General features: G+C 42.9%; 1 protein-coding gene across 1 annotated transcript in view; it reads left to right on the top strand.

Annotated features, from left to right (window-relative positions):
- The first annotated feature begins 7620 nt into the window (after positions 1-7620).
- Positions 7621-22951, top strand: part of SMOC2 (SPARC related modular calcium binding 2) — a 500318-nt gene continuing 484987 nt past the window's right edge. Inside the window, exon 1 of the mRNA XM_040429405.1 lies at positions 7621-8080. Coding sequence (XP_040285339.1) covers positions 7988-8080 — 93 coding nt within the window. The 5' untranslated portion in view covers positions 7621-7987. The remainder of the gene's footprint in view (positions 8081-22951) is intronic.

Genomic DNA, 22951 nt, shown 5'->3' with positions numbered 1-22951 from the left:
ATACTTTTCATCTGTTATCCCGTTTATTTTAACTGTCGTAAATTATTGTCTTGAAAAGTCATTTTTTCTGTAAATATACTGTATATATGCATTGTTGTTTTTTTCTTTTCACCTTTCTATTAAAAAGATTGAAAAATCTTAATTGCTAAGTCTTCCGTGTTCTAAGCAAAGGAATTAACTAATTCTGCCTCTGAGGGGAGTAACGTTACCATTGGTGTGAGAAAATGCCATTTTGCTTGTTGCTTGGCTGAATGATTGTAATCGGTCAGCAAGCGGTAGCTGGTTCATTCCCTGCTCTGCGTGAGGGTGAGTGACCGGTAATCAGTTCTTTTGCCGTTAAAACACATGGTGGCAGTATACTGAATTGTGCCTGTAGAAGGTTAACTGGAAGTTAACCAAACTTGTCCCGGGCAGTATCCGTCAGCATACGGGTACGTTTGTGACACATATGTATGCTGGTTTAATGAAGTTGAACAATCCCCCCCCCCCCAAAAAAAATTTTTTTTAATTCCATCCATGTGGAAATGGAATTCACGGAAACAGACGATTGAGGCCAGATAATCAATTTTTCATTATCACTCACAGGTAGATTCCTGCGCTACCTTGTGTCTTGTAGTAATCACATATATGTATGCTGGTTTATTAAATTGAACAAGTCTTAATAAAATATATAGTTTCTTTCCAACCGTGTGAAAACTGAATATACAGAAATGGACAATTGAGGCCTGACCCTTAATATCACGTAAACACTCCCAGGTAAATTGTTACCCTAGCCCTGTGATGGCTACCCTCCAGCACTCCAGCTGTGGTAAAACTATGACTCCCATGATGTACACTTGCTTGGCTATCCTCAAAATTCCACAGAAATGAATGGAGCATGCTGGGAGTCATAGTTTCACCACAGCTGGAGTGTCGGACGTTAGCCATCACTGCCCTAGCCTTTGTACTGGTGTACTGATCACCTATATGCTGGTTTAATTAAATTTAACAAGTCCCAAAATGTAATTTCAACTATGTGGAAACTGAATAAACATAAACAGACTATTGAGTCTTTACTCTCGCAGGTAGATTGCTGCCCTAGCCTTTGTATTGGTGTACTGATCACCTATATACTGGTTAATTAAATTGAACCCTCTAAAAAAAATTATTTCAACCGTGTGGAAACTGGATAAATATAGCCATACGACTGAGGATTGACACTCAATTTCACATTGACACTCACAGGTTGATTGCTGCTATAACGTGTATTGCTGTAGTAAGCGCATAAATATTCTGCCCTTTTCAATTGAACCCCACAAAAAAAGGATTTCTGTGAAAATGGGGGAAACATAAAAGTATTTCCTTGCAGGTAGCTGCTTTTGAGGTCTGCACTGAAGCAGCTGCAGTTCTGCTAGGAGGCACAGCCATCCACAGCTCTGTTCTCTCTCCCCCTGGCTTTCAGCTTCCCTGCTTGTCCCTATTCTACACACACAATTCTTCTTTGTAATCCTAACCTTCCCCTTCACTGTCCCTGGCAATATAATAAAAGCTTGATTTATTTCTGACTGTCCCTGATTTATTTCTCACAGCCCAGCTCAGGATGACGTTCTGTTAGGGCATCTCCTTGCCTGCTGCAACATTGATTGACTCATCCAGGCTGTTTGTCAGCTTGGGAGCCAATCAGGGCAAGCCTCCCCCACCACTTCCTCTCAGGGTCATGTGAGAGCCCTTCTTCTTCCTCCCGAGTGTTTTATTCCTGCCATGTGCACTAAAATGGCTTGTGGATTCATCCAAAGCGAACCTGAAAAGATTCAGGTTCATCTGCCATCCAAAAAATAGCAAAGTTCAGACTGAACAGGGTTCGGTCTGAACTGGTTCACTCATCCTTATGGTGTTCCATATCAAGCAGCACATATACAGCAGCCATACCAGCTTCCCTGTCCCTCGGGATGGGGACCCGATCATTATTATTTCCCCTTATAACATGGTTATAAGGGAAAAGAATGGCATTCTGAATACAGAATGCATAGTAAAATAGGGCTGGAGGGGTTAAAAAAATAAAATAAAAATTTAACTCACCTTAATCCACTTGTTCGCACAGCCGCCATCTCTTCTGTCTTTATCTGTGCGCAATAGGACCTTTGATGACGTCACTACGCTCATCACATGATCCATCACCATGGTGATGGATCATGTGATGGACCATGTGATGAACGCAGTGACGTCATCAAAGGTCCTATTGCTCACAGATGAAGACAGAAGAGATGCGGGCTGCGCGAACAAGTGGATTAAGGTGAGTTAAATTTTTATTTTATTTTTTTAACCCCTCCAGTCCTATTGCACTATGCATTCTGTATTCAGAATGCTATTATTTTCCCTTATAACCATGGTATAAGGGGAAATAATAGAATTTACACTACAACTAACCCAAACCTGAACTTCTGTAAAGAAGTTCGGGTCTGGGTACCACAGTCAGTTTTTTATCACGCGCGTGCAAAACACATTGCCCCTGCGCGATAAAAACTGAACATTGGAACGCAATCGCAGTCAAGACTGACTGCAATTGCATTCCTACTCGCGCGGGTTTGCCACAATGCACCGGGACGCATCCGGACACGCCCGTGTGAAAGAGGCCTTAGTTTTCTGCCACACACAGTGTTTTGCATTTAGGCCAAAAAAGTTCAACTTTGGTCTCATCTGACCAGAGCACCTTCTTCCATGTATTTTCTGTGTCCCCTTCATGGCTGGGCAAACTGCAAACAGGACTTCTTATGTCTTGATTTCAAAAATGCCTTTCTTCTTGCCACTCTTCCATAAAAGCCAGATTTGTGGAATACACAACTAATAGTTGTCCTGTAGACAGATTCTCTCACCTGAGCTGTGGTTTTCTGCAGCTACTCCAGAGTGACCGTGGCCCTCTTGGCTGCTTCTCTAATTAGTATTCTCCTTGCCTAGGCTGTCAGTTTAGGTGGGCGTTAATGTCTTGGTAGGTTTGCAGTTGTGCCATATTCCTTCCATTTTCAGATGATGGATTGAACAGTGCTCTGTGAGATGTTCAAATAGATGTGAAATTTTTATTATAACCTAACCCTGCTTTACACTTCTCCACAACTTTATCCCTGACCTGTCTGGTGTGTTCTTTAGTTGTCATAATGCAGTTTGATCACTAATGTTCACTAACAAACCTCTGAGGCCATAACAGAACAGCTGTAGTTATAATCAGAATACGTTACACATAGGTGTAATTAGGTGACTTCTGAAGGCAATCGGTCACACTGAATACAAATGCATGCCACTTTGTGTTGGTCTATCACATAAAATCCCACTAAAATACATTTAAGTTTGTCGGTGTAATGTGAAAATATGTGGAAAAAAGGGTATGAATTATTTTTCATGGCACTGAAAATAAGCCCCTCAACCTGCCCACATTTCAACATGCATAAACTTGCTGTTGTTTCAGCTACTAGTATCATAAATTGCAAGGACTGGTTGATTTCTGCACTGCTCCATAGCATTATTACAAAGAGCACAGAATCTTCTAGTAAGATATAATTTTGAACACTAGGGGGCAGCAGCTACTCTGATGTTGAAGCTGCCTGATGCTGTTTGTATGAGCATCCATTAGCCTGCTACACTGCTCACCAGTCCATCTGGCATTTGTCAGAACCTCCAGATGGCCAGTACGGCCCTGGAATATAGCATGTATCATAATGCATTGTAAAAGTAATTAAACCCTCAATAGTTGAAATCAGGTGGCTACCTTGATAACGCCCATGGATGCGGACCCAAGTCAAATCTGTTCAAGTGACACACTGAGTCTACAATTGCTGTGCAACATTAAATTGTCTCCATTTGTACACAGCCTGTCTGACTGTGGACTTGTGGACTCCAAACTCTTTATAGATAGTTTTGTAACCTTTTCCAGCCTGTTGATCATCAAGAACACTTCTAAGGGCTCTTTCACACTTGCGTTGTTCTGTTCCGGCATAGAGTTCCGTCGTCGGGGCTCTATGCCGGAAGAATCCAGATCAGGATTATCCCCCATGCATTCTGAATGGAGAGAAATCCGTTCAGGATGCATCAGGATGTCTTCAGTTCCGGACCGGAACGTTTTTTGGCCGGAGAAAATACCGCAGCATGCTGCGCTTTTTGCTCCGGCCAAAAATCCTGAACACTTGCCGCAAGGCCGGATCCGGAATTAATGCCCATTGAAAGGCATTAATCCGGATCCGGCCTTAAGCTAAACGTCGTTTCGGCGCATTACCGGATCCGACGTTTAGCTTTTTCTGAATGGTTACCATGGCTGCCAGGACGCTAAAGTCCTGTTTGCCATGGTAAAGTGTAGTGGGGAGCGGGGGAGCAGTATACTTACCGTCCGTGCGGCTCCCGGGGCGCTTCAGAGTGACGTCAGGGCGCCCCACGCGCATGGATGACGTGATCGCATGGATCACGTCATCCATGCGCATGGGGCGCTCTGACGTCATTCTGGAGCGCCCCGGGAGCTGCGCGGACTGTAAGTATACTGCTCCCCACTACTACTATGGCAACCAGGACTTTAATAGCGTCCTGGGTGCCATAGAAACACTGAAAGCATTTTGAAGACGGATCAGTCTTCAAATGCTTTCAGTTCACTTGCGGTGTTACGGATCCGGCGGGCACCTCCGGCAAATGGAGTACACGACGGATCCGGACAACGCAAGTGTGAAAGAGCCCTAAGGCCCTCAAAAATAACCTTTGTTTATGCCAGGATACACTTCCACAAACTTGTTGGGAAGCTCAGATTTTGATAGAAACCTGTCCTTAAATAAGTAAATTAATAAATTAATAAATAAATAAAGGTTTCACAAGATCTGAGCAGAAGGAAAGCTGAATGGAGCAAAGCACAGAGATATTCTTGATGAAAACCTGATCCAGAGTGCTGTGGACCTCAGACTGGGCTGAAGTTTTGCATTCCAACCAGACAATGACCCTAAGCACACAGCCCAGACAACACAGGAGTGGCTTAGGGACAACTCTGTGAATGTCCTTGAGTGACCCAGCCACAGCCCTGACCTGAACCCAATTGAACATCTCTAGAGAGACCTGAAAATGGCTATGCACGGATGGTCCCATCCAACCTGGCAGAGCTTGAGGAGATCTGTAGAAAAGAATGGCAGAAATTCCCTAAATCCAGGTGTGCAAAACTTGGGGCATTATACACCAGAAGACTGGCTGTGAACACTGCCTAAGGATATTTTTTACATCTCCAGCATTGTGATCCATCAGCCAGTTCTGGCAGAGAATGCTGTTAATCAGCCAGACAGAAACCAGAGCATGCAGAGGTTTCTGTCCGGCCGATCCCCTGCATTCTTACTGCATAGCAGCCAGCTCTCAGCCGGACACCATCATAGTTAATGGGGTCAGCGGGCATTCTGGTTGCATCCGGCAGTGCCGAATCCAGATAATTTCATCAGGCTGTTCAAGCAGAGAACCAGCCAGAATTGCTGCCAGAGGTGTGAGACTAGACTAAGATCTTTCAATTAAGGGTGGGTTCACATGACGTTTTTGTCTTATGTTTAACATATACAAAAAAGATGTATATACGGGTATGTTAAAAGGATGCTTCACCACAGAGTTAGAAAAACATTTACATTGACGTATACGTTCTTTTTTACTGGACTCTGCAGGTACAAAATTGTAGTGTACTATGTTTTTGTACCCTTTTTTCCCCAAACTTATATATGTTAAACGTAGGGCAAAAATGTAATGTGAACCCAGCCTAAGTACTTACATCAATGCAAAATTTTAGTTTTTCCTTCACAATAAATTAGCAAAGATTTTTAATATTCTGTTTTCACTGTCATTATGAGTGGGGACAAATTTAAACTTTTTAAAATTTTTATAAAAAGACGCAACATGACAAAATGTCCAAAAAGTGAAAGGGTCTGAAGACTTTCTGAATGCACTGCATAACATGGAAATGTGAAATAAATGCGATTGCCACTTTATTTTATGTACTTATATAGCTCCATTATTTGTAGTGCTTTACAGCAATAGTCATCACTCACATCAATCCCGGTCCGCACTGGGGCTCAGACTCCAAAATTCCACATTAAAGGGGTCATCCACCTTTTGTTAAGTGATAACTTATCCTCAGGATAGGCCATCACTAGCTGATCAGTGGGGGTCTGAAAACCCATGCCCCTGAAGATCTGCTATTCGGCTATGGTGCCAGAAGCAGACAGTTGTCTGCTTCCAGATCTATTGGGAGCAGCACTGCAATGACAAACTCAGTCCACTACAAAGTACACACAGATGTCTACTTCCGAGGCTGAGAGGTGTGGGACCTTCACCACAGCTAGCTATCCTGAGGACAACCCCTTTAATCCATCACTATGTTTTTGAAATGTGGAAGGAAACTGGAGTATCTGGATATGAAACAGATTTTGTTACAGAAAATTTATTTAATTGAAAATTGATTCATTCATCTAAATGCAGAGATCCATGCGCTGGCCACAAAAACAGCCCCAGTCAGACGAATGGAAATTATTTCAGTTGCAGAAGTTTTCAAAAACAAAATCCGCAGCTTGTGAAGGAACCGCACCCTAAAGCCACCTGCACATGTTGTGGAATATGTGCTGATTTTTCTCTGCATGGATTCCAATGTGGAAAAACCGCAGCGTAGTACAGCATCAGCAAATTGTATGCGATTACACAGATCTAATGAACACTACATTTTTTCTGTGTGGAAATTGACCTGCCGTGCAAATGTCCAGATCTGCAGCATGTTAATAATATTTGCTGTTGTAGCTGCAGATTTCACCCTTTTCAATGGAAGGATGAGATCTGTGGCAAAACCGCATCTAATCCACACTAAAATCTACAATTAGAAGTTGTGGGTTTTGGGGCGGATATGCTGCTGAAAAGCACATAAATCCACACAGAAATTTGTGTGGATCTTATGTGCAATCTTCTGCACTTGGGTGCAGGTGCCCTAAGGGTGAATTCACACGTATGCATTTTGTTGTGTGTTTTTTTTACTTTTGTTTTTTGTAATTTTGTTGCTGAAGATGTTAGCTGAAAGTTTATGGCAAATATGAAATACAGGACACAAAAATGTTTTTTTTTTTTTTTTTGGCTAGTGGCATTTTTAGTGTCAGTTTTTTTTTTTATTATAAAAAATGCAGCATGTTGAAGGAATGGCATCTTTTTCAAAATTCCTGAAAAAAACAGCCATCCACATATTTGCTTAAAAAAAACTATAAAAACGCTTGTGGCTTGAAAAAACACAAGCAAAATCGCCAGATCAAGTTTATGTTTGTAGAGACCCTCAAATCCATACAGGAGAACATACAACCTCATGGTTCAAACCCAGTAGAGCCATCTTTATTGCTTTCGGATTTTGACACCTGCCAGTTTATAGCCTGGCTGTAGATGTTCATTCTTCTGTTTGCATGGATTCGATTTTGGTGCACACTTCATAGACTGCAGAAGGAGCTCTTAGCCCAGGCTCCCAGTTTCCCTGTGTGCTGACTATAGGGATATTTTCTTATATCTAAGTGTCAGGGGGTTAATTAATCAGCAGGTCTGGGAGGAGAAAGCATGAAGGCTGGACTCTGCAGGCTCAGGAGAACTCAGGGGCTTTGCCATCATCTGGTCATTTGAAGTGACTTTAAGCAGCACCTTCCTTGAGAAGGAGAGGCAGCCCCATCTCTTGCCTGCAGCCATACAGGCGGTAGGCAGCTTTTCTCTTCACTCTTCCTGGCAAGAAACAATCATCAGAAGACAGATCTCCTAAAGGAGAGGGAAATCGTCAGCGCTGGGATCAGATAAGAGAGGGAGGAAGCAGCTGAAGACTGAGCCGTGTGGTGCCAGGCTGCCGAGAAGTTCCATTAGACACAAGACACTGAGGATTCATCTCAAGGTTCTTCGAGAAAGTGACAGCAGGAGGCGGATTTGGTGCAGTCTAAGCACTAAGGCAGGCTGAGGACTGAGCCTAATCATTAAAGTCCCTTCTAGCTAGCACCCTATGAGCAGGAGGATGCTACCTTCGAACTTTATTGTGCTTGCGATCGTCTTTGTAGGACCACTCGCCGGTGCGCAGAAGTTCTCAGCCCTGACGGTAAGATGGCATTTCGCTCTATAATCTGATTTCTCGGACTTTAGTGGTATTGATGATCACATGGCACAGGACTGTGCACTGCAATCTGCCCTCCCCCCACACCTTGTGTGGAGCTGATCTGTGCACTGCTCAGATTTCACTGCGGATCCTAGCATTAACAATAGTAATGAATGACCTACTGTACCTGTGTGAGCACAGCTGCTGCCTCCCATATGTAGAGGGTGCACCAGATCATGGCTACCTGTGCCACAGCCCCTGCTATCCAAGTGCTGTCTCAAGTACTAAAATACTCTGCTTCCAGTCTAAATTCATTTTTATAAGGTAACTGCCAAAATAAATTACACAACCATGTGTCCCAATCTTCTATTGTTCTCCATCTTGGCAACTGCTTATTTTTTTTTTTCCAACCAAAGTTAGAATAGAGCTCGCTAAATATTTGGATGCATAAGGAATATAAAATTGTACATAAGTGTGTGTGTATATATATATATATATATATATATATATATATAATATAATTTTACACAATCTCATCGTATACAGCTCTGACATATTCCACAGCGCCTTACAGACATTATCATAACTGACTGATACCAATGGAACTCGCAATCTAAATTCCCTATCTGTATGTCTTTGGAGTGTGGGAGGAAATCCGCGCAAAGTGTCAGTACTAACCCCTGAGCCACATACAAGTATATTGTATAGAGGTGATTTTTAAAAACTTTCCCCCTTTTTTTTACACTTGCTTTAAGTCCCTCTAGGGAAGTTTAATATGCAGCTGTTTGATCACTTCTCCCATGGACTACAACAATTTAAAATTGCAGCCTATTTGAGATTCAGTGTGTTCCTAGGAACTTTGCTGTGACAGCCCTCAGAACCTTCATGTATGGCAGATGCTGGGAAGGGTTAAAGGAATTTTCCGAGATATTTTAACTGATAACCTATCCTCAGGATCATATCGGTATCTGATTCGTGGGGGTCCAACACCCAGAACCCCAACCAATCAGCTATTTGAGAAGGCATCGGTGCTCACAGTAGCCCTGTGGACTTCTCTCAGCTCTCCAAGCACACCACCATACATTATATAGTGGCTGTGCTTGGTATTGCAGCTCAGCCCCATTCACTTCACTGCCTAGGGCATATGATCGATGAATGTAACATCACATGGCCTAGGGAAAGCTGCAAGAAGGCTGGAGCGCTACTGCAAGCGCCACTCCCTTTTCAAACAGCTGATTGGTGGGGTCCCAGGTGATAGACCCCCACTGATTAGATACTGATGACCTTTCTAGAAGATAGGTTATCAATTAAAATGTCTCAAACAACCCCTCCAATGATAATTGCTCCATGTATATGTGATACACAGAAAGGTTTTGTCATTTGATCATGTCTTTATCTGTTAATATGTAACATAAAATATTATATTTTCCCTTTTAAAACTGTGCTAATAAACTGAGGCTGCTGCACAGTGCAATTTTCTAACCTATGACTTAATTGGTTACTGGACAATAATTGTCACCAGTGGAGCAGAATGTATCCATACTGTGCTATATATTTAAACTATAAGACAATTTCTGTTGTGCGCTGTCTATATACCATCGACTGCCCTAATGTACAGAAGCTACTGGTTAGAGTTCATAAAAGATATGCAAACATCATCAAACCATACAGTGTATGCACAGTGAACACCTTTGGTTAATCTGCAGCAAAGTCTCTTTTCTTGTGTGTTCCTACAATTTCCTAACAAGCAAACGTGTGAAGCCATAGTGATCATCTTTAAAAATGTTTTCTATGAAGGTTTCTGGTGTGTCACTTGCATTGTGGGATTTCAGTCTCGCCCTTTGTGCAGTACATGGAAAGAACATCCTAAGTGGCCATTATAGTTATAAACTAGCTCAGTATGGTGAGAATTTAGTCAATGTATTTCATTCCAGGGTGGGTCATGTCTATGACACCATTCTGAGGTTTACAGCTAATAACGTATCCTTTCTTTAGTTTTGCTTTTCCAGTATTTGTTTAACTCTAATTGATACAATATGCCTTCCTCTAAACAATGAAATGTAACTTGTGTGAATGGTTATTGAAATAGAACTATCTTCTGTGCATATGCTGTATCAGGAGTTGGCCTCCTGCCTCCCCATTTCCCTGTGTAGTAGTTTTCTCCAACTGGAACATTTTAACTCCTTAACCGTATTTCATACAGTATATTTGTAATCTACTCATGAAGTGGAAATATTCTTCCTTATCCCACACACAGTTATCAGACAAGTTCTTACACATCCTTTATTGCAGTTAGTCCAAAAACCGCAGGAGACCACAGGTTGGCTCTATTTTTAAATCTTGAAAACAAGATATTGCAAATCTATTTAATCGTTATGGCAAAAATGACCAAATGTAAAATTTAAATTCTTCATTATTCCACATGGTCAGGAAAAGGATAAGGTAGAGAGGTCTCTGTTCATACCTGGAATTCTTCTGAAGGGGTGTGGTGTTCCTGCTTTGCTTCATAGGCTGCTATCTCTGTGTGGGATGCACGGTTCTAATTGAAGCGTCAGTTCTTGTGGAAATATTTAAAGCCGCTACATTTATCAGTTTACCACAAATACCTCACAATTGCTCGCAGCCACATCACATTGACCTCAAAGGAAAAGAAACATTTTCAAGTATCACAATGCTATAGAGCTTTACTTCCACAACACCCTAGCTTTATGTTACCTAGGGCTGTATGGTTCATGAAGCCTCACTGGTTCTTAGAAAACATCAAAAACTGTAACAGAAGGTTTCTGGCAGCTTCCTCTGCTGACTATGTTACCCTGTGTACTTAAAGAGTTTATGAAACATAGTTCCAAGAAGCCTTGGCCACTGTTTTCTGCAGAATGATTTATAATGTTTGGTTGAATTTAGCTTTGGTCTCCTGCAACATTACAATCTCCTGTACACATAGCCTACTGAAAGGGAAGCAGATGATAAAACTACTAATCTCAATATTGGTGTGCGCAATTTTCTGCAAGAAGTTTAACAACTAAGGCTAGCTCCACACTAATGGTAGACATCTCTAGCAGGCAGTTCCGACAGGAAGCAGATGTCTGGATCCGGCATTACCGGACACTACCTGATGCCTGCCGACATCATTATCTATAATGGGGACTGGCCACAACCCGGCAAACATGCCAATTCTTGGCCGGACGAAAACCAATGTGCGTAGTTGCCGGGTTGCAGCCAGGTCACGGTTATAGATAAAGGGGCTAGATGGCGACATTTTAGTTTCCGACAGTGCTGTAACGCAGAAAGGTCCGGCAGGCTGTTCACTGCTCCTGTCGGTTCTAAAAACGCTTGTGTGAACCTAGCCTAATGTGGTTTACATTTCAGCTCCTGCAGAACTTGTTACATAGTTTGGATGCAGCCATACTCAGCCCCTTCACCTATGGTATTTAGTGTCTTATGTATATTGTATAATATATTAATATGGATAGTGAAAGTTCTAACTAGAATGATTACACTATTCTGCATGGAGAATACGCCTCAATGCACCACCTTCTGGTAATTTTTTATTTTTGCGGCTGAGTGGACTATAGACTGGCCGGGCCTGGTTGTAATTTTTTGCCTCTATAGTAACAGCACTGGTTGTCTCATAGATTTCACATACTTCTGAATCGACAATATACTCCATAATTATGCAGTAAAAACTGCATAGCTAGCAGGGGTGGACTGACCATAGACCCTACATGGAAATTTCCTGGTGGGCCGATGCCCAGGAGGACATCTGAGCCCTCCTCACGTTTGATGGCCAGTTTTCATAATGATCTGATGCGCTCAGCATTACTTCTGAATTCAACTGTATCACTGTTCTCACTATGGTGATAGGACAGTATTTTATGTTGCATTGTGGTATTTGGTTTTGCTGGGACGGTATTTGTGCTACAGTATGGTACTGCTGGTCCCACTTCTGTTGTCCCTGCCTATTTCTGCCTTGTATTGGCCCTGCCTACTTGTGTTGCCCTGTCTTCAGTCCGTTTGGACTCGCCTACAACCTGGGGCCATTTTTAGTTTTCTTTCCAGGGCCACTTTAAGTTCCTAGTCCGCCAATGATAACTAGGTAAATCTGCTGTTTCAGAGCAGCCTCTAGCACACAGTCATTGTCCCTAAGATGCTTTTTTTTCGACACCAAAGAAAAAACAAGCATCAAAATGCCTTTTATTCCATTACGGTGATATATGCCTAAAACCATAATTTTATAAATAATATACCCACACTGTGTGTAAGTAATAACCCTCAGCAGCCTCCAAAAATATGATCTATAAGTTTCAGTGCACAAAGAGTAGTGGCAGCCTTAGTTACTCATACAATAAATGCCAGTAACAGTGACCATGTAGTAATGCCAAAGTGAAAGTGAACTTTTCTAGCCACAGCCCCTGTATAATATTACCAATTATAGTGGCTCTGTAATAAAGCCCAACAATACAGCTACAGATACTGCATTATCTGTGCTTATCCAATTGTCAAATTGTTACATTGGAGTACTCTGTTGTATTTTCATAATGTCATTGCTGTAGTTGAAACTCCCAAATGTCCATGCCCATATAAAGACCTGTTTCAGCTAATTTCACACCACTAGCACTTCTGGTCTCTTAGAGGAAGAGGCTACACAAACCCAGCACTGGATTATAGATTTATGGTTCAGATGGGGGCTGACAGAGGAATATGTTTCCCTGCAAGTTTTTTTCTAGGATGTTCTCCATGACAGCACCCATGGAGGATGTCCTATTGGTCCCTGTTGGGACAGGAAGAGAGAGAGAGAGAGAGATTAAAAGGCCCCTCCCCACCCCCTCTCTCCAGTCTTCTTCCTGTCCCTACGGGGATAGGGGGAGAGAGACGTCCTGACTATAGGGACAGGTTAGGTGAAGGGGCGAGTCTGGTCGGGGGGTTCTCCCGCCTCTCCTCTTCAGACTCGTGCAGCCCCCATAACCAGTACCCCTCCTGAAGTGGTCCCCTGGTTTGTCCCTGTACCTGCTACATGCTGATGGCAGCGTGGGTTCGGGGACGCCGATGCCGCTTCTTCTTCCGGGAGCTCTGGGCTCGGCAGCAGCTCCTGCACTCCCCTGCGCACGGAAGGCTGGGATTGCCGATGCGCTCATGTGACCGGAAGTTCGGACACGTCACCGGAAGCAAGATGGCGGCACGCATCGCATGCTGGAGACCTCAGGAACAATGAGGTCTCGCATGTTTGGGGGTCGACTCTTCCTAAGAATGAGTCCCCCCGTGAAGAGCAGGAGGAGGCAGAGCTACGCGGCGACGGGCGGACCGGTAAGAAAAAAATAAAATAAAAAATGGGGGAAACCTATTTAAATCCCTGTTGACAACCTGTGGAGGTTGCATCATGGAGGTCCAGGCGTCTACCAAGCAGGAGGCTTGTTTAGACTCTCCCGTCCAGGTCGCTACTGGAAAGGAGTCAGGGCACAAGTCTCATAGAGACCTGAAAAAGAAGGGGAAAAAGTGTGCAACCTGCCAGACAAAGCTTCTGGATTCATATAAAAAATCCTTATGCCTGGAAAGCTTATCAAAAATTCTTAAAGAGGAGCGGTCGTCTCTACTTTCTGAATTGAGAGCTATTGTGAGGGAAGAAGTGCAGGCGGCAAGTTCTGGCCAGACCCTAGATCCGGTGCCATCTTCCCCTCCCTCTAATCACCCAGAATTCTGCAAGACTCTGACTCTGAAGAGGAAGGGTTATACTGCTCGGACGAGATGGAAGATGAAGTCTCAGCTTCCTATCCTCTGGAGGAACAGAGAAGATTTTTCTTTTTATCCGAGGATTTAGACCCCCTCCTCACCTCTATAACAGCCGGTTCAGACCTGAGCTCAACAAGGAGAAACCAATGCTTCCCTATCGGCATGGTTCTCACCTGGGCGTTTTACAGCGCGTACGATCGCGCTGTAAAATGCCCGACGCCCCAAGAAGTTCAGGAGCTTCTTTGGGGTGTAGTGTCGCGCGTTCCCGTACATAGACTTCCGGGAACGCGCGACAATGGGCGTTCGCTTGTCTGCGTGGCGTGATTGTAAACGCCCGTACAATCGCGCATACAGAGCGTACGCTCTGGTGTGAACCCAGCGTAAGACAAGCCATAGCTATTGAGGAGGAAGAACAGGCACGCTCGGTCGAAGACGAGATGTTTGGAGGCCTGAAGTTTAAGAAAAGGAAGGTTTTTCCGGTGAATAAAAACCTAAAAGACCTCATTACAGAGGAGTGGGCTGAGGGAATTTAAAAGCAGACTGCTGTTTGATCCTACGGACAGAGATCCCAAAAGTGGATATCCAGGTGGCAAAAGTGGTGAAAAAGTCCTCAATTCTGTTTGCGGATTCGTCACAGCTGAGGGATCCCATGGATCGGAAAATGGACTGCTTACTGAAGAGGTCCTGGGAGTCAGCGGGGGGCTACAATAAATACAAATATTGCAGCCACCTCTGTATCTAGAGCCTTAGTACTATGGATCAATCAGACCTCCAGAGGGGACATCCTGGAGTCACTTCCCCTATTAAAAATGGCTTCAGGATTTCTAGCAGCCAAAACACAGTCTCAGACAAACTCCGCCAGACGTGCCCTCTGGCTAAAATCTTGGTCTGGAGATACAGCGTCTAAAAATAGACTCTGTTCTATACCCTTCACAGGATCCTTTGTGTTCGGCCCAGTCCTCGACTCCATCTTACAGAATGCAGCAGATAATAATAAAAAAGGGTTCCCTGAGGAAAAGACAAAGAAACCGCAGCCCTTTCGTAAGGCCTCTAGTCAAAGTCAGACCAGGTCTTATAGAGGAAAAGGGAAATCGGGTAGATGGAGCTACCCCAAAGGGGGGAAATGAAGGGGGTTCCTCTTCAACCCCAATACTAACACAGGGAAGCAATGACGCCAGGCCTGTGGGGGGGAGACTGCAAAATTTTTGGCAAAACTGTAAACGGATTACCCAGAATCAGTGGATCCTGGATTCTATCAGAGATGGCTTCAGGATAGAGTTTCGGAGTCCTCCTCCCAGACCTTCCAGTTAACACACTTCGAGTCTCCTCACCTTCAACATCAGCTTTGGTCAGACGTGCAAAAATTACTAGACCTAGGAGCTATTACACAAGTCCCTCCCTCTCAACAGTTCAGGGGTCATTACTCAAGACTGTTCTTTGTAAAAAAAAAAAGCCAGATGGGTCGGTGAGGACCATAATCAATTAGAAATTTCTAAACAAGTATGTGACTTATTACAGATTCAAAATGGAATCGGTAAGGTCCACAACTCCATTGATCACCCCAGGGGCTCTTCTTTGAACATTAGAGTTCAAGGATGCGTATTATCACATCCCCATACATCAGCAACATCAACAGTACCTAAGGTTCACAATCAAAAGCAACGGGAAGATTCTCCACTACCAATTCCAGTGCTTGCCGTTCGGGATTTCATCCGCTCCCCGTCTATTTACAAAGGTGATGTCGGAAATCATGGCCTATCTTCGTCAGAGTCAAAATACAATTGTACCCTAACTGGACGACTTCCAGCTCATCGCAGATTCAGTACAGAAGCTGGAGGGAGACATCCATCAAACATTGTCTCTATTCAAAGACCTGTGGTGGATCATAAATTACAAAAAATCAGACCTTCTACCAGGCACCAGAAACAAAGAGAAACAGAGCTCATAGTACCAAAAATATATAAATTTTATTAGGACATGATTAAAAAAAACAGAAATAGAGAAAGCTAATACATAAGATGCCGTAAAACATGATGATGAGAGCAGAGAACAAAAAAGAGCGCCACCCCGAGAGGAAAAACACACGGATGGAAGAATGGAATAATAAAGTATATAGAGTATATAACATGGGAAAAGAAAGTGCTGGGTACAATGCCCAACCCATGTAATAAATAAATGATGTAACCGTAAGGTGCCAGGTAAAGCAGGGTCAACACATGCACCCCCAATGGCATAAAAAATGCAAACACAAGTAAAGATGGAAGTATGTTACATAAAAAGACCAAGTGTAGGTAAACAGCAAGATCATATAGCCAGAGGGGGGCAGCAGGAGACCGAAGCTCACCTAAACAAACCGTGTGCAAAGAGACCCAGGGTGGCGCTACCCCAACGCGCGTTTTGGCGTGCCTTCTACCTGGCACGAAGAAAGAGTTCCTGGGTACTCTCCTGGACACGGTGACACAATATTCATTTCTTCCCGTGCGGAAACAGGTCAACATAAAAAGGGAAGGTCAAGTTATTCGAGAAGAAATCCCACTCATTAAGAGAGGCGATGCAGATCCTGGGGCTAAAGACCTCCTGTATTTTGATTGTGCCTTGGGCTCAATTCCATTCAAGGACCCTTCAGGAAACAGTATTGAGAGCTTGGGACAGAGACCACCGCTCCCTCAACCTCAAAGTAAAGCTGCCATACAGGGTGTTGAACTCTCTATCCTGGTGGACAACTACCGAAAACTTGGAGAAAGGGGTTCCCTGGAATACGACTCCAGCCATGACAGTCACTACGGATGCAAGTCTCAGAGGCTGGGGGGGGGGGGACATGTAAAAAGATTTTTCCAGGGCACATGGTCCTTTCAGGACAGGCTAAGGTCCTCAAATTACAGGGAATTAAAGGCGGTACTAAAAACATTGAAAGCAGCCGAGCACCTTCTCCAGGGGCAGCATGTCAGGATCTTGTCGGACAATATAACAACGGTGTGTTATCTGAAAAGACAAGACGGGACCAGATAGCCATTGCTTCAGGGTCTAGCGGAGCAAATTTTCAGATGGGCTGGTCAGAAAGTCCGGTCCATTTCAGCAACTCACCTGAAAGGATCCCAAAACTCCAGGGCAGACTTCCCAAGCCGTCGCAGAATCGACTTAGGAGAATGGAGTCTGAACAAACAAGTATTCCAACAGATCTGCTTGAAATGGGGCCTGCCAGAGATAGATCTCTTCGCATCAAAATAAAATTCACTGCTGGACTGTTTCTTTTCTCTAAGCCCCAGTGGAAATCCTGTGGCAGTGGATGCCCTAGCTCAGGAGTGGGATATGCACCTTGCATACACCTTTCCCCCATTGCTTCTGATCCCGACAATCTTGAAAAAGATGAGATCCAGCTCTATGACTCTAATCCTAATAGCGTCAGACTATCCCAATAGAGCATGGTACCTTATCTTAAGAGAAATGTTGATCAGAGATCCGTTTCCCCTTCCATACAGGAAAGACCTGTTATTACAGGGGCCGCTGGAACATCCAAGTCTCAACAAACTGAGATTGACTGCCTGGATCTTGAGAGGCAGACCCTGAGAAAGAAGGGTCTCTCGGATAAGGTAATTTCTACTCTGCAACAGTGTCGTAAACCCGTAACCTCTGCCATATATGCTAAAATATGGAAAAGGTTTTCATCCTGGTTATCCCAGACTCACCCAGGAACCGAAACGCCATCTGTAGGTTACATACTAGATTTCCTTCAGAAAGGGTTTGATCTAGGTTTAAAACCCAGCACGCTCAAAGTTCAGATTGTTATTTAGACATTCCTTTAGCAGACCATAGGTGGATCAAAAGATTCATCAAGGCAGTTCCTTGATGAATTAATCAATCTCTCTCTCTCTCTCTCATGATTTTCTGTTGCATTTAACATTTGAAGTCACACTAAAGTACCCCTACAGTGGAAAAAAGTCACCCCATTTTGGGAATTATACCTCTCAAGGAATTTTTCAGTGGGTATAGTAAGCGCATTGCCCAATAGGATTTAGAAACGTGGCTGTGACAATAAAAAAATTTTTTTCTAATAAAGTGCTGTTTTAGCCCCAAATTTCTCATTTCACAGGGGGTAACAGGAGAAAAAGCACCTCACAATTTTTTACCCTTTTTTGTCCTGAATATGGTAACACTCCATATGTGGTCGTAAACCTGCTAAATGAGGACACCACATGGTTCAGAAGGGAAGGAGCACTTTTTGGCTTTTGCAGCACAGATTTTGCTGAAATGATTATTAAGTAGCATGTAACATTACAGTGGAAACTCCCAATAAGGCCTCATGCACACGACCGTGCCGTTTTTTGCGGTCTGCAAACCGTGGATCAGCAAAAAACAGAAGCCGCCTGTGTGCCTTCCTCAATGAACGGAACGGGCGGCCCATTGTAGAAATGCCTATTGTCCGCAAAATGGACAAGAATAGGACATGCTATATTTTTTTTGTGGGGCCATGGAACGGTGCAACGGATGCGGACAGCACATGGAGTGCTGTCCGCATCTTTTGCGGCCCTATTGAAGTGAATGGGTCCGTACCCGAGCTGCAAAAACTGTGGCTCGGATGCGGACCCGAAAAACGGTCGTGTGCATGAGGCCTAAGTGACACCATTTTGGGAACAGCAACCCTCAAGGAATCCATCTAGCGATGCAGTGTGGATATTGACCTGACTGGTGTTTTCCAAAATTTCATACACAGAGTGAAATTTGCTAATTTTTCACAGTTATGCCATTTGGGTGCCCAATATGTTGTGTCCAACTTGTGTTACGAGAGACATTCACCCCCTAAATTGTTATGCTGGTTCTCCCAGGTAAGGTATTACCCTATATGTGGCCATTATCTGCTGCCTGGTGACATGGTATGACTCAGAAGAGAAACAACATAATCCAAATTTGAGGCCTAGTTCGGTAATATTTACTACGCTGTGCCAAGGTTACATAAAACTCTGAGAAGTGACCCTATTTAGGAAATTACAGCCCTCAAGGAATTTATCTTGCGGTGTAGTGAGTTTTTAAAATCCGCAGGTCATTTAAAAAAAATTATTTATGTGCTGTAGTTCGTGCAGGGTAAGACTTCAAATTTAGATATAAAAATTGTGTAGAAATTAGCTCATAAATTGCTAGGCCCAAAAAATGATAATGTGCCTCCGGTGACCCTGCGGATCACTGCTGAATCTGTTACCCTGATTTTTTACAGTTATCTACAGTTATACATGCATAATACTGCAAATATGGAGCTCACTATTTTAGATTTTTCTGCTGCCTCCCATTCCCCCCTGTCAGCACTGTCAGCTGTATTGAAATACATTGTCAGGATTGCCATGCATGCGCACATGAGTCTTTTCCATTATGTTAGAACAGAACAGCAGTCCGGACTGTTCGTTTCAGTGCAGCTTTGACAGCTAAAATCAGGGAACTGGGGGCAGTAGGAAAATAAAAAATAAGGATCTGGACTCTTTACCTGCAGTACTATGCGTGTATTACTGTACATAAAAGTCCAAATTCAGTGTGAAGATTTCCTTTTAATTGTTTGTAGAAATGTAATATTGTTATTCAATGCTAAACACACTTGTCTATCTCGGGCAGTCTTGGTTAGGTTGCCATGGAGACTGGCTGGTCTGGCCTCCTCTGACTAGTATTAGCTGGGCAGAGCTAGAGACAAGACCTACATGTGTGAGCTCCTGCCAAGTAGACCCAAATAGAAGCCTCATCCAGGAAACACCATTTCTGATACTGAACAGCTGCCAGAGAACAGGGTGGACTCTCATTGCATTCGTTGGTGGCCATTTGGCACCAGGTGAAGTGTGGAGTGGGCTCGGCATGCATGTTGGTACCTGCATTCTCTGGATATAATGGAGGCCATTTTGGCACCAAAGATGGTAAAAATTAAAGTGGGCCCAGCATGCATGTGGAGCCTACACTCCCTGAATTGTATGGTAGCCGTCATGGCACATAACAGGTAGAATTTAGTGTTAGGTTCCCGTCTTACAGAGATCGCCTTGACGTGCGGCAGATGGGCTCAAATATTTTATACAAAATGATTTGCCAAGCATCTCTAATTTATAAGCATAGCATAAGCAATATAATTCATTTTTGTACTTTATTTGGTTTGCAGAGAGCTGTTGCATTGTATGTTTTGTTCTATGTTGTGTTTTTCAGCCATAGCAATGTGCACCTGCGCTTTGGGATGTGCTGACTGACCCCTTTTTTTTTCTTTGGACCTCCATAGAAGGTTTAGAGCCATCAAGGCTGTGCACTAGAACCAGACAATAAGGTACTGTTCGTTTATGGCATTAAAAGAGTTGTATCAGCTGGGACTTTGATGGCATATTTCTAGGATATGCCTTCAACGTCAAATAGGTATAGATGGGTCTGGAGATAGGAGCAGGGCCCAGAGGATATGGTATGGATATGCCTTTTAAGACCTTACTGCTTGTGGAAAGGGTTAATTGCCTGAATCTAAGATCTATACCCCTCAGCCTGGGAATTACAGAAGTAGTAAATGAGAATGGAAATGCATGCCTGTGGATATTTGGAAAGATTGCAAAGTGTGTGTAGAGTGAGACTTTGGGAGAACTAATTTTCACTACTGCCTATGCACAACTGTTGAGATAATCCTACTTTGTAACATTCTTCAGAACTCTGTCTTTTGCTGCTATATTAACTCTTAACTGTTCCTTTTACTGCTTATGAACTACTACTCCCATTATCTATCCAGTAAAGACAGACTTTATTTTTTGCAATTTATTGACTCCATCCTTTTGTCGGCCCTGCACCCTGCCAACCTTACGCCATCAACGGCACCTTAACTATCACCAGGCTGGAGTCCCCGAGATGCCCAGGGTGTGCCCCTTGGGAAGAAAGGGTGCACCCTCCATTCACTGCAGGAAGCGTTGGAGTGAGGACAGCCACTGTGAACCACTACAACTCTGATCGGTGCCACTACTACAACTCCTCTCAGCTCTCACCCTGTGTGTCGCAGCACATCATTTAGACAAAAAAACTGTGATGCACCAACTGGGCACAAAAATGGGGCACACTATTTTTGCGATGCACCAATTTGGTAACTTGTGCGCCATAAAATACAGTACATGCTAACTAGCTTTGTGAGACACTAATTAGGTAAAGTGCACTATAAAATATTAAGTTGAAATTAAATAAAAACTGGGCTCGGGGGTACCTAGTTGCAATGGGCGATCACGCAGCATCAGCAAACACAGGGGATCAATTGGAACTGGGTGAAGTCTGGAGATATCAAGGGCTTAAAAATATTTTTTTTTACCACCAAGCTGTAGCACGCCTTCAGAGCTCACGCTCTAATTGCCTCACACAGGAATGAGGTGGGCACACATGCACAGAAATAAACCAGCCTTTTTTCTGCTACATTGCTGCAGCAGTCACATTCTGGTCACTTGTCATTTTTAACAGTGACAGTTTAAGTTCATGCCATAAATATCTGGCATGGTGCACTAACATTTGGTTTGCCACGTCCTATATTTATGGCATGGTGTGGGAAGGTTTTTATTTATTGGAATTATTCAAAAATGTGGAATGGGGTAAAAAAAATCATTATATACCTTATTATTTACCTTATTGATCTCCTGGGGCTACTGTTCCAATAGTTCTTCGGTTCTTTCTCCTCTTCACTTCCTGCACCTGACTCGACATGATTTGGACTGCACAGTCAGCTGATTAATATCTGAGGTGGGTCACTAAGCAAATTGGTAGATACTGGCTGCTCTGTTTTTAAATGTAAGACTACAAATTTTGTAATAACTTTAATTTACTGTATATTAATTAATTCAAATAGTTGCACCCACCATCTTTAAATGTGCAAGACCCTTATTAAAATGGCTGTTTGTAAACTAGTCTGGCTAAAATGTGTGACTCATAAACTAAAATCCCTAGATTTTGTTGTGCCAAGTTACAGGTCAAACATAATCTCTAAAAATCCTCCTTGACAGTCTGTTCTCTATAACCATTGACAAACGTATTGCATTATCTCTCATCACCTCTTATAATTCTATGTAGAGTGCAAGATCTCTCTTGCCATGCACCCTACCTTTTGGAATGCTGTACCTCACCCCATTGCAATCCTTTCTTGCCTTTGGGGCTTTGTACCTGCTATGAATAGTCAAGTTGTCATAGACATCCTTATAGGAAAATACTAATTCAAGTTGCACAGTGATTATATATATATATATATATATATATATATATATATAATGTGTGAAACTCGAAAAATTTGAATATCGTGCAAAAGTCCATTTATTTTAGTAATGCAAATTAAAAGGAATTGCAATAATGCCGCTTAAAATTAGAATTTTGTGAAAAGGTTCAATATTCTAGGCTCAAAGTGTCACACTCTAGTCAGCTACTTAATCCATACCCCCTGAGCAAAGGGTAACTCAAAATTGTGACTTTGGGGTTTCATAAGCTGTAAGCCATAATCATCCAAATGATAACAAATACAGGCTTGAGATATCTCGCTTTGCATGTAATGAGTCTCTCTCATATGTTAGTTTCATCTTTTAAGTTGCATTACTGAAATAAATGAACTTTGCACAATATTCTAATTTTTCGAGTTTCACCTGTATATATACTTGAAACTTGTTTCAGTTCCGATTTGAACAAATTTGTAGAAAAATTCGGGTCTGAATCAATTTTACCCAAATAGAAAGTGCTCAAATTGTCTTTTTAAAAACACACTGCACCATCTCATTTATTATGCTTTTTTTTTTTAATTAATTGTAGGCGTAAAGGGAGAAGTGTAATAAAGCTTTTCCATACTTCAAAAGATCTTTCTGTGTGTGACTCTTTTTTGGAGGATGCCTCCACCCAATCTATCTTCATAATTAATGATAATTTATCCAAGAACAGTTTGAATGAGGGTGTCCCAGGGTGAATCCACTGATATAAGATAGTCTTAACTCTTGCTGCCGCTTTCATGTGAGGGAGTCTTCTGCTACCCAGTGTGCAAGGAAAGTTGTCCTATCCGAATATTGCCCATGTGTGGTTTAAGGGAACAAATAAGACAAGGTGTGTGGAAGCTAACTTGAGATTCTTTGCCAGAACTGCTGCATGCCAGGCAATCCCAAAGACAGTGATATATGTCTGCTATCCCGCTGTACATCG

Source organism: Bufo bufo, chromosome 4 (assembly GCF_905171765.1).
Source record: "Bufo bufo chromosome 4, aBufBuf1.1, whole genome shotgun sequence".
In the NCBI taxonomy this organism is placed as follows: domain Eukaryota; kingdom Metazoa; phylum Chordata; class Amphibia; order Anura; family Bufonidae; genus Bufo; species Bufo bufo.
The sequence above is the reverse complement of the archived record's forward strand: the minus strand, read 5'-3'. Positions and strand labels throughout refer to the sequence as shown.